At 42.5% G+C, this 13,231-nt stretch overlaps 1 protein-coding gene across 2 annotated transcripts in view; it reads right to left on the bottom strand.

Annotated features, from left to right (window-relative positions):
- Positions 1-13,231, bottom strand: part of fam189a1 (family with sequence similarity 189 member A1) — a 151,176-nt gene that overhangs the window by 27,809 nt on the left and 110,136 nt on the right. For both annotated transcript variants that reach the window (XM_015953149.3, XM_015953150.3), the window contains exon 3: positions 1,429-1,539. In XM_015953149.3, the coding sequence (XP_015808635.3) occupies positions 1,429-1,539 (111 nt within the window). The remainder of the gene's footprint in view (positions 1-1,428; positions 1,540-13,231) is intronic.

Genomic DNA, 13,231 nt, shown 5'->3' with positions numbered 1-13,231 from the left:
ATGTCTGCCTCCAGATATCTTCAGCTTTCTCTATGTTTTTGAGGGCACAATGGCAGGTCCTGTTGACGAAAGCAGCGTCCTGACCAATTACAAGCTTGCGTTCTCCGTCTCGTTTGACGGAGGTTTAAAAATCTGGGCACGACTCCGTCCGGCCTTGTGAGCCTGCTGGAGAACCCTTGCGAGGACGGATAACGGCGTTTCGTGTTTCTGTACTGATGCGGACGCATTAGCCTAACTCATTCTTTCCACTGCACGTCTGAGTGTCGCAAAAGGGCCGCGAAACAGCTGCAAAATGTACTAAGCGGCAATTAACCGCCATTATAGCGGATAAGTTCCTTTCCACCGGCATCGATGTGTGACGTTTTGGATGCGCCACAGAAGCGAGGACACGCCATCATTACGTTTCGACTCTATTTGTGACACGCTACACTTCCAAAACACGTCAAACTTCGCAGTTAATATTGAGCCAGACAGGAAGTCAAACACAAAACATCCGGAAACCTTCAAAATAAAGGTCACATGCAGTACGCCATTTCCTGTGAAAACAATCCACAGACATTTTTTCATGCATGCAGCTTTCCTTCTCCTTGTTTATTGTTGTGTGTGAGCGTCTGAAATCACGTATGGCGTTGCAATTTTTCTGCGATTTCGTGACGTTACGGGATCAGCCGTTTGAAACGCTTTCACTCCCGTTTCACGTCAAAATGACTCCCGGTCGTGAATGCGGTTGTGGGTGGAACACCGCTATTACGTTACACGTTACAAAGGACATGACAAAGATAAGTGGACTTCATTTCTTCCCATGCACGTGTCCAACAATCTGGTTAGATCACTTTTTACAGCTTTTTTGGAGACAAAAGTGTGAAACCAAACACCTGAAACTCAGTTTTTAATTTAATTGTCTGATCCTGGCAGATCGGAGCGATGATGATGAGTCATGCTGGCCGTGAACAAACAGCTGAGTTTAGTTTCAGTGTTGACTCAGTTCTGCAGTCTGCTCTGAACAGAAGTTCTGCCTGTCGGTAAATTCAAACCCACTGACGTGAAATGTGCTGCTAAGAAAATCAAATCCAACCCAAGCGTGTGTTAAATATGAACATCACTCCTAAAACATTACTTATTCATGAATGAGTCAGTCTAATAGTTGCTTTTCTTCTCCACGATTTGACTCTCAGCATGTTTTTATTTACTCCTCTGAGTCCTTAAGAGTCACAAAGGAACTATGAATTATTTTAAACTATTATTATTGCACTTCTCTAACTAAAAGGTTATGCAGTTCAGCGGCATTTACATCTGCTGTGGTCACTTTTCTGCATAAAAAGTGAAAACGGTGGTGAACGGCTCCCTAGGGTGCCTTTAAAACTATTAGTTAAACATTCCCGATGGGAAAAGTGGAAAATGCACGGGTTAATTTCCAGTTGGTCTCACCAGCTGACAGTCCTCCAGAGAGTTGACGAGCTGAGCGTTCTGGCAGGAGAGGATGGAGCCCGCCAGGTTGAGCATCACACACACTGCAGACAGCAGCATGAAGAACGTGATCTGTGACAGAGACGCAGAAAGTAAGAAATGAGGACAAATCAGAAAGAGAGCATGGTGTCCAAATGTTGATAAGGTACGTATGTCCTCCTCATGGTGTGTTTGAAGTAAAATTGGAGGCTGTATTTTGGTCCATTTGTCTTATATTGTGATTTCCTGATGGCTAAAGAGAGAATAAGCACTGATATCAACAGAAATCAATAACCACGTTGACTCCAGGACTGCAGAACAAACGCAAAGTGAAATTAATCTCCTGTAAAAATCAAAACAGCTATAAAAGAAGCTAATAATTGATTTTAAACATTTTAGCTTCAACTGTTAGTGACATATACAGTAATTTAGCAGAAATGATGACTACTGTTTGGTGTTCGAGTCAAGAAGAAATAAAAGCTTTCAGACTAAACTGCAGCCCGGCCCGGTGTTCTGCCTTAAAAGTGACTCCCGTAGTTTTCGAGGAACCCAACAACTGCAGCCGTTTCGGCATCAGTCTAAAGCAAAACCACAGTAAGGGCCAACTTTCGACGTTTCAGGGCCATGGGACTGGTATGGTGAAGGACAAAGAAATCTTCAGAAGGAGTTTGACAGAAAAGTGATTAAGAGCATACATAAACAGATGGGGAGGAGGGGAAACCCAGGAGGGGAGGAAGGAGGGCAGAAACAGGAGATGGCATGCAATAAACAGATGGAGCGATAAATTAAAGTGCTTTTTCCATGGCAGAAAATTGAAAGATTGAGAGGCTGACATGTGAGCTTCAGGGGAAAGTCTTTGGATGGGAAAGTGACAAAAACAGAAGAGAAGAAGGAAAACACAAACAGAAAGTAATAAAACTCTAAAAAGAATATAGAAATGATAGAGGACACAGGATGTCCCATGATGCATTAGTGTTAATGATGTGTAGTGCTGATGAATTATTATTTCATTTAAATGTGATATCAAGCTGTCTGGTGGAAAATCTGCACTAGAGCAGAAAAATTCCTCGAGGAGCAGCGATGAATAATTCAGTAAACAAGTAAAATACCCCTGAAGCACGAATCTTTATCCAGAACAAGAGCAAACGTTTAACTTAGATTTTGTTATTTTCATCAAAACGTCTGAGCTGCTGAGGACAAGATAAAGAAACAGTGTTTTTGTCAATTCAAAATTTAGAAACAGAAGAAAAAAAAACAGATATTTTAGTGACCAACAATCAACGTTATCACAAAGTCTACAAATGTTTCAATGAAACCGATTCTCTTCAAAATCTGAAAGGAAATATTATAGTGTTTGCTACACCCATGCCACTATGAATCAAAAGGTAGATCAAAACTTAATCACAAACAGGGCGCTTTTAATTTTCAGAGAGCTTTGAAAGGAGTTGGCTGAACAGATGCGAATACCCTTTTAAAAGTGGTCACAATCACAAATCAAACACATATCTGATGTTTTTCAAACCAACTACAATCTGAATGCTCACTGAGGTGTGAAGCAGCAACAGTACATGCTAACATCTGAAGCATCCATTAATGCAACGCGTTGCGTTTGATGTCTTGTCTTCTTCTGCACAAGAGGGTCACTTATAGGGACCGTCCGTAGACAGTACACTCTGACATCTGATGGTGCACCTCCAAAAACATCCTGACCAACTGCATCACTGCGTGGTACGGCAGCTGCACTGCATCCTGTCAGAAGTCCCTGAAGCGATTGTGAGAGCAGCTGAGAAGATCACTGGTGCCCCCCTTCCGTCCCTCTAGGACAGCTATCAAACCCGCCTGATACCGAAAGCAACTGCTTTATCAGTCCCCTGCCCTTTGGGAGGAGACTGAGGAGCCTCCAGGCCAGAACCAGCAGACTGAGAGTCATTTTCCTCCATCAGGCTGTCAGTATGCTGAACTCACGCCCATCCCCTGGCTATTTCCAGATGTTAGGCAGTACATTTTATTAGACTACTTCATGAGTTAGTTGAAGGGACAAAACATTTTTAAAAAGCTTACATCACAACAACAAACATGTTAAATTTTGCGGACAAATATAACTTTAAACAAACAGAAACAGAGACTGAAAAAAAGGCTCTGACGGAATAAGTTTGAGGAGAACCTGATAACCCGTTTCTGTAAATGAAATTTTCTGCTGTCTTTCTCTGGGTTTTTGTGAAGATGGACATTTCTCAGCCTCACTGATGGATCCATCTGATAAACCCAATCCAATCCAATTTTATTTATATAGCGCATTTAAAAACAGCATGTCTGCTGACCAAAGCACTGCACAGAGTTAAACCTAAAAAGCCATTCAAATTCACATACGTACACATTAAAACAGATAAAAACTGTCATAAAATAGAAACACCTAAAATCAATACAAAAGTTTAAAACAGCCAATAAAAAGAGAAGTCAATAAAAACAGAAGTCAGTGAAAACAGGAGAGTCACAGCATAAAAGACTGACCATTGACCAAAAGCTAAATAAAAAAAAAAGTGTCTTCAGGCTGGATTTAAACTGTGCCAGTGAAGCCTGGCGTAACACCAAAGGGAGTGCGTTCCAGAGTCTGGGAGCAGCAAAGGCGAATGCATGCTCCCCACGAGCTTTATACTTCATTCATTGTAGGGACTTTGAGCAATAGATGATCAGCAGACCTTAGTGACTGGGGGGGGGGGGGGGGCAGCCCTGACAGGTATAAGGGGGCTAGACCATTCAGGGCTTTGTAGGTAAACATTAGAACTTTGTGTTGAATTCGAAATTTCACAGGAATCCAGTGTAGATCAGCCAGAATGGGAGTGATGTGACAGCATTTATTTGCATTGGAAAGAAATCTGGCTGCAGCATTCTGGACTTTCTGCAGATGATTTAGGACAGATACATTTACACCAATTGGAACCGAGTTAGAAAAGTCGAGTCTGGAAGTGATAAATGCATGAATAACTGATTCTAAGTGTGGCCTCTTAAGAATGGGCTTTAATCGGGCAAGGCGACGAAGCTGGAAGAAGCAGGATCGAACAGTGGCATTAACATGTGCACTCATTGACAAGTCAACATCCAGTTTAACCCCAAGGCTGGTCACACATGAATTAAGGTTTAGGGGGGAGAGATCAAAGGCAGCAAAGTATGCAGATTATGTTTTGGTTTGAAAAGAATGGCCTTGGTCTTAGTGTCATTGAACTTCAGGAAATTGGAAGCTAGCCAGGTTTTAATTCCTCAGAGGCATTCCGAGAGCTGAGTAATGGAACTTGATTGATTTAAAGCCATATAAATTTGACAGTCATCAGCGTATATGTGATAATGTAGGCCATGTTTAGCAATGATGTTTCCCAGTGGAAGCCTATATATAGAAAAGAGGAGTGGACCTAGAATAGAGCCCAGGGGAACTCCCCAGGGGAGCGGGATAAAAGGAGAAGAGCAATCGCCTATGTGAATGCTGAAACTCCTGTCAGACAGATAGGAGTGAAACCAGTTGGGTCCATTTAAATCAGAAAACCAGCATAATTGAGAGAAGCAGAAGGTGTGTGACCTCATGAATGCAAACAAGTCTCAAGCTGCAACTTATTAAGACAGTTTGTTGCTGCCAACTTGGATTTGTTGATGTGGCTTTTGTTACATCACCCAGGCTGGTTGACAGTAATAACACTTGTAGATTGCTGCTGCATTTGGGGCTCCACGAGCGTTTAACTTGAATGATGCCTTGACAATAACTATCACGACAAGGATATTGTAATGCACACAGCGGAGACAGTAAAAGCCGCCTCCCTGATCCTCACGCAGCTTCAATAAAACATCTCTTTGTTTGCCTCGCCGCCTGCTGTGCTAGTCAGACTCAACGATGTGCCTCCAACAAGAAATGACAACAAAAGCTGCTTTTTTCTGGATCAAGAAGCTGTCAAAGTGCTGCAATACCACACAACTAAAAGAGGGGGGATTATTTTTAGTTTTGTACATTTATTTACTAGTTTCGTGATTTTATGTCAAAGCTAAGAAATAAAGTCTCACCAGAAATTTACTTTTTAAAACACTGACCTTATCAAGCCAAGTTTATTTCTAAAGCACTGTACCACTAAGCGTGACAGCTGACGAAAGTGCTGAAAAAATCAATTTAACAGAGAAAAAATTCATAAAGGAGCAGAAACATCAGGAAAAAAGACTGGCAATACAATATGGAATATGAACATTTGAACAGCAAAAATTTCCTCCCTAAAAATTCAACAACAGCTGCAATATTACAATATTCAATGCATATTCTCCTGGCGACACTGGTGTCACATGATCAGGGAAGTGTAATTTTAACTCATTCACTGCCATTGACAACTAAAGTTGTCATTTGCATTTTTTTTACTGTGTGGGTGTCGGAACGAGCCCCCGCACCGTGAGAACAAACATCCCACCTCTAAAGCCGATCTTCATCTGAGTATGTCACATGTCATGTGACCAGGAAGCAGAAAATCCATGTGTTAGGACAGGGGTCGGCAACCTGTTCCCATCAAAGAGCCATTTTTACCCGTTTCCCACAGTAAAGAAAACACTGGGAGCCACAGCAGCCGCGGCGTTGTGGGCGGGGCCTACCCTCAGACAGCAGAGAGCTGCTTTAACCAATCACAACAGGTGACAGCAGCCAGTACCGGTCGCTCGTGTACGTCAAAGTTATCTTTCATAAGACGATAATCAATAAAACGATTTATATAAAATGGATCCAGAAGTTGTAGCCCGTCTCTGCCTACAATATTTTGATACTTTTCACCCTGTTGGTGGTTTTACTGAGCAGGCGCCACTTTTGTCATACGTTTCTTTTTAAAACATGTTTAGACTGTTCAGAATACAAATCCAGGCTCTGTCACGTTTGATTGTTGTAATTAAACTTTGTAGGTGGGGAAGGTCAGAAAAGGATCCGATCATTTTGTTTTTCCCTCATTTACAGTGACGGAGACAACGGTGCAGTGTGCCTGGCTCTGGTGTTAATCAAGTTGAATTATATCTCTTTGCAACAATTTTCACAAGAAAACAGAACAGTTAAAAGCAGTGCTTGTGTTGTGTTGACCGGACAGTTCCCATATTTGACCGTTTATTTTGACGGAGAAAGAATAGAAAGAATTACCCCGACGCATGCAGACGAACTGCATCGCAGATGTTGCTAAATCACCCAAGAAAAGATTTCCATCTGAACATCTGAACTGGACACTGCTCAGCGCAGCTCGCTGTCAGCGCGTACGTACGGTGCACAGCGAGCTGAAGATGTGGAGAGGGGCTTGGAGCGCCTTGCAGAACCAGAGCTCATGCAGGAAGATTCCTCCGACTGAAGCGAGACATGTCACTTAGAAAATGTTCCCTGATTATGAAACTTTGGCTGAATAGTGCTTGTTCCCGTCTCCAATGTGGCGACACATCCAGGAGCCGTCTGAGGAGAATCCCAGAATCTCACATCTTCAGCTCAGAAAGCACCTATGATTACGCACAAGCGTGACGCGTCATCCCGGTCTCACAGTAAGACCGGGTTGGAACTGTTCAGGTTTACGAAGACAATCTTTACATTTAGAATTGGCATACAGATGTAAAATTAATGCAGTAAAATATAAAGCATTTTATTTAAATATCCATTCATTATTTTACAAGCACAGAGAGCCGCATCAGATGGATGGAAGAGCCGCATGCGGCTCCAGAGCCGCGGGTTGCCGACCCCCGTGTTAGGAGATCGTTTTGGGCCGCTGCTGTAAAAAAAAGCGAGGCATGAACCAGAAAAGCTTCTGTCGATCACAATTCAACAACGGATTATGAAAGAACGGATAAAGCTTGAAACACGCAGATTCTTCCTGATGTAAGAGGTGAGTCTCCTCTTTGTTTTGTTAGTTTTGGCGTTGACATCATCCTAGCGTGCAACGTTCTGTGACTCTTAAAAAAACAGTAAAAATACTTAAAAACACTGGCAGCGAAGGGCTTTTCTAATAGGGAAACGGCTGGCAGTGAATGAGTTAATGGCTAAAAGCTACTCAAATCATCGAGTGACAATTACGTTGGCGTGGGTCACCAGGAGGTCACCTCAGTTGTTGAATTTTTGCTGTAAAACTATTTTTTTATATTTAAATTGTGTTAAATTTTAGAAATTTAAATTCTACAGCTTTATGATTGAAATTTAGACTGGTGTATTTAAGGATAATACAATTCAAATACACAATTTCACAGAATAAAAATTCAATGCGACAGATTCAATGTCTACAAAAAGCCATATTCTGGTCAGACTGTGTATTTCTTCCACATAAAGCAGGTAGTTTTACAAAGTTTAAGGGAACTGCACACCTAACATCTCTGCTTGAAATGAATGATGAAAAATAAGTGGTTGTGGCAAAACATTTTTAAGACATTTTAAATATTCTGAATGGTGCTTTTCAGCCTGAGTGGGGGACACCTATGCAGTCTAATAATTCCTCACTACTGAGCTAATTTTCATGCTTGGCTCTACACAAATGCTGTCTCATTACCATGTAGGATCACATAGCACCATTTAGAAGCTACTCATTAATTACTGCTGTGCTGCCTCATGCATGCTAAACAGAATCACACACACACACACACACCGACACCCATCAACATCTAGCTTCTCACAGTGCTTCTGTCTCCAAAGTGGACATCACTCTCCCCTCCCCACATCACTCAACTACATTTTCCACCTTCCTTCCCTCAGTCCATGACATCACTAAATTTATCCTCAAACCCAAACCCTCCACCTGTAAGCTCGATCCACTCCCTACAGTTCTTGTTAAACCCTGCCTCTCTTCCCCCGCTCCTCTCATAACCAATATTATTCATTGCTCTCTAAGCTCTGGCATTGTCCCTCCAACCTTCAAAACTGCAATAGTTACACCTCTTCTGAAGAAACCTGGCCTAGACCCCACAAACTTCAATAATCTACGCCCTATTTCCAATCAATCAATCAATAATCAATCAATCAATCAATCAATCAATCAATCAATCAATCAATCAACCAATCAATCAATCAAACTTTATTTATATAGCACTTAATCATGCAAAACATGCAAATCAAAGTGCTTAACAAATTAAAATGGCCCCGCATACCCACATTCCCAGGAAAAACCATCAGGGGAGCCATCTGCCCTGACAGCAGCAGATCCACAGCAGTAGCCGAGGCACCGACACAGGGCGCCCAACCAGGCCGCCACGGCCAACCTCCACCCCTGGGGCAGAGGGCACCCACAGAGGAAACACCGGAAGAAGGTTAAATTAAGGTTAAAATATAAAATCATAAGAGCTGAAATGAGAATTGTAATATAAAAAGTTATATAGATATTAAAATAACTCTACTCTATAGTCTCATACTGGTGTCTGATGAGGTTTATAAATAAACAACTCTAGTTTTAAACAAACAACAAATTCTTTTACACCCAGAATTCACAATTTCTCTCACCCCTTCTTTCCACAGGAGCCGTCAGCAGCACGTTACTACAGCAGCACGTCATAGCTGCTGATAGGAACCGCTGTGGTCAACAGAACCTTTTCCACCGCAGCCGTCAGCAGCGCGAGTCGGCCGCGTCTCACCCCGGGTTTCCACAGGAGCCGTCAGCAGCACGTTACTGCAGCAGCACGTCTTGCTCGCGTTAGCTGCTGCTTGGCCCTTCCCACGAGACGCGAAGCAGCAGGGGAGCAGCTGTCACCGACCGAGCACGAAGTCACACGAGTGACTTCGTCAGTAAACACAACAACAAGCAGGAGAAAACTACAACATGGCTTCAAAATGTTTGTGTTTTATGTTCTGTCCATTTTATAATCGCCAATACGGACCTGAAAAACAAAGGAGACCGCTAGCTAGGTGATAACTTCTCACGGGGCTGCACAGTTAGTAACTTTTTTTAAAGTAAAGCAACCGGAAGGCAGTACGTTCTTTATTCTGAAAATCTCAGGAGCTTCTCTCCATTTCCGCGTCCGATTTCCTGTCTTTCCTTCCCCAAAAATGTCGAACTTGACCCGTTTCAGAGGCGTCGCGCGTAGAAAATAGAACCGGCGCGTAAAGGCCGCGACATGCTGCTCCTGAGACGCGGCCGACTCGCGCTGCTGACGGCTCCGGTGGAAAAGGTTCTGTTGACCACAGCGGTTCCTATCAGCAGCTATGACGTGCTGCTGCAGTAACCTGCTGCTGACGGCTCCTGTGGAAAGCCGGGGTCAGGAGCAGCATGTCGCGGCCCTTACGCGCCGGTTCTAAATAGTTTAGGAAAAGGAATTAAATTCATTTTATAAACTGTATACTGACTCTGTCTGAATTAATACGAAGTGTGTTTATGGTCCCTGAAGAAGCAAAGAACCCTAGAATCTTCTGATTGAACATTAAAATATCAATCAGATTGCCATTTCATATTTGTATGGAAAATCACTTCTCATTGGTCATCATTAATATGTAATAATTGCTACATAGAGCTCCACTATAGTCTTTCACATCATGTAAATTCTCACCTCGTCTCGTCATCTCATCTTCTTCCACCTCTCCGGGTCCAGGTCTCGGGGGCAGCATCCCAACTAGGCGTTCCTGGGTCAGTTCGGAGATGTACTTTCTCCAGTGTGTCCTGGGTCGGCCCCTCCTGCTGGTTGGACATGCCTTGAAACACCTCGCTGGGGAGGCATCCAGGAGGCATCCTAACAAGATACCCAAACCACTTCAACTGACTCCTCTCAATATGGAGGAGCAGCGGCTCTACTCTGAGCCTCTCCTGAATATCCGAGCTCCTCACCCTATCTCTAAGGCTGAGCCCAGCCACCCCGTGGAGAAAACTCATTTCAGCCGCTTATATCCACGATCTTGTCCTGTTCTTCCTTACGATTACGGGGCGAGCACTAAGCTCCTGTGCCATCGTCACCCCAAAGAGCCGGAGTATCCAGCCTGGAGGGTTACCGGGGTCCCACCCTGGAACCAGAACTGAGGTTGGGGCCTGTGAGCGAGCGCCTGGTGGCCGGGCTTTCGCCCAAGGGGCCCGGCCTGGCCCGGCCCGGCCAGGCCCAGACCTAACCGGATACATGGGCTCATCCACCTGCAGGAGGAACATGAAGGGTCCGGTGCAATGGGGATTGGGATGCAGACCAAGGTGGTACAGTAGCTTTGGCGGTCCAATCCCCGGACACAAAAACTGGCTATTGGAACATGGAACTTTATTGTCAATCCTGTAAATTGACAATAATATTTATTTTGTTATAAATCTGTAACTTTTAATAAATCTAAGACTTTTGAAAACAATGATTTTTTTTAAATGAACTTTTAATTTTGCTGAAAAATCATACAAAAATTTAACTGGAGGCGTTTTATTCACAAGGCTTTAGGTTGAATTTTTGCTAAATTATATTCTAGATTTTGTGCAAAAAAAAAACTACTGCTTGTGGTTTGTTAGAAACTATTTTATTCAAACAGTAAATTATTTCAGAACATTTGAATAATTTCTGATATTCTTTTTAGTTTTACTTCACACTTTGTCTTCAGTCAAGCAACGCTCAGTCTCTGAGTAAAAACAGAATCTTTCACACCCACAGTTCAGCTCCATATTCTAAATTTTACCCCATCTACTTTTTCCATTGATAACTTAACCTGTTTAACCCTAACGCCCCCCAACTGGGGGCCTCTACAGTTTCACGTCTTAAACATCTACAACTGTCCACATTCTCTAAACACAACTAAAACCACAATCAAACAGCCCAGATGGGAAACAAGGCCATTTTAAACTGTAATAAATTAAGATACAATGATATTTGAACTTTATTTTAGAAGAGCTTCATACCTTCAGTGGTGTTTGCTGGAAAAAAAACTTGACCAAATTCAGTTGAGGACCCCTGGAACAATTGACAACATTTCCTGAATGGAATTTGAACTCATGATCATCTCCATCCTCATTATCATCATCATCATCACCATCTCTATCATCATTATCATCTCCATCATCATCATCATCATCATCACCACCACCACCACCACCATCATCATCATCTCTATCATCATTATCATCTCCATCATCACCATCACCATCATCAACATCATCATTTCTATCATCATCATCATCATCTCCATCATCATTATCATCATCGTCATCATCATCTCTATCATCATCATCGTCATCATCATCATCTCCATCATCACCACTGCACAGTAAAAAAGTTCAAATGTAGTGATATTATTTGATAATTTCATTAATTAATTTTGATCCTAAAAGAAAAAATATTTAGTTTTGATGTAATTTTAAGCACATTTTAAATTGTGTTTCTATTCTTCCACATCTCTGATCAACTGGACCTTTTCTCAGTCAAGCCTTACAAAGTGGGACTTGAACACTGTAAAGCCTTCAGTAACTTTTTTTATTGTATCTTTTACCAGCTTCAAAAACTTTGTAGTTAAAAATCAAAAAGTTTACTGACATTCATAATCAGAATCACTGATATATTTTCTTATGTTTTAAACCATTTTATTTCTTTTGCTTGAGACCAAGGACGTAATTTTCACTTTAGAAGTGGGGGGGGGGGGGGGGACACAGGGGGGTGGGGGGGTGTTATCTTTACAGTATGTTCTAATGGGAAACAGGCTTCAACACAAACGGTTGTTTTCCCCTTGGTCCTAGAGCTCTACCAGTGTGAATTTAATATAGCGTAATATTGTTTTTGGATGGTAAAAAGTGCAGGGTTCAAAACTTGACTTTGGAAAAAGTGGGGGGGACATGACAAAATTACGTCCATGCTTGAGACATTGCTATGAATCGTCTTAAGTGTAAAAATGTGAACGTGTGCAAGACCGTGCAGAAGGAAGTCTGACTTTGTGCATAAATGTGCTCAGCTGGGGGAAGGAACGGGCAACACTGAAACACTGAGACTTATAAAGCACCTTTGTGCAGAACAACCTTTGTCTGTCAGACATTACCAACGTTTGGGTCACAGAGCAAAGCAACTGATGAAACAACTCTCACAGCTCATCAAAGATGGATCAAAAGGTTCAAACCACAACACGATGTGATGAGGACTACATTTTATAAACAGGATAAAATCCACAAAGGTTTACTTTATCAAAGAACTGAATCATACCTTAAGGCAGTCACAAAAACATGTAAGATTTTGGTTCGTTTCTTCCAATTTAGTGAACTTCCAACAAATCCTTCGCCTTCCAGCTCAGCTCTCGATTTACCGCTTGATCTACGTTCCTACCCTCACCTATGGTCACGAGCTTCGGGTAGTGACCAACAGAATGAAATCACAGATAAAAGCGGCCAAAATGTGTTTTCCCCACAGGGAGTCTGGGCTCTCCCTTAGAGATAGGGTGAGAATCTCGGTCATCCGGGAGGGGCTTGGAGTAGATTAGCTTCCTCGACGCCTCCCTGGAGAGGTTTTCTAGGCACATCCAACCCGGAGGAGACATAAAGGAAGACCCAGAACACACTGGAGGGACTATGTCTCTCTGCTGGCTGGGGAACGCCTTGGGATTCCCCTGGAGGAGCTGGCCCAAGTGGCTGGGGAGAGGGAAGTCTGGGCCTCTCTGCTTAGACTACTGCCCCCGCGACACAACTCCAGATAAGTGGACAAAATGGATGGATGGATGGATGGATGTTTTTAAAGTATCAGAATTCTCCTCAAGCATAAACAAATGAAGGATTAAAGCCTTTAAACAGCGTTTAACAGCTTTCTCTATCTTGTTTCTACACAAAACACCAAAGTAATCATAAATAAAGGGTTTAAGAGAATATTATTTCATAACTAAATAATTAAT

The sequence above is a fragment of the Nothobranchius furzeri genome, chromosome 9, assembly GCF_043380555.1.
Source record: "Nothobranchius furzeri strain GRZ-AD chromosome 9, NfurGRZ-RIMD1, whole genome shotgun sequence".
In the NCBI taxonomy this organism is placed as follows: Eukaryota; Metazoa; Chordata; class Actinopteri; order Cyprinodontiformes; family Nothobranchiidae; genus Nothobranchius; species Nothobranchius furzeri.
The sequence above is the reverse complement of the archived record's forward strand: the minus strand, read 5'-3'. Positions and strand labels throughout refer to the sequence as shown.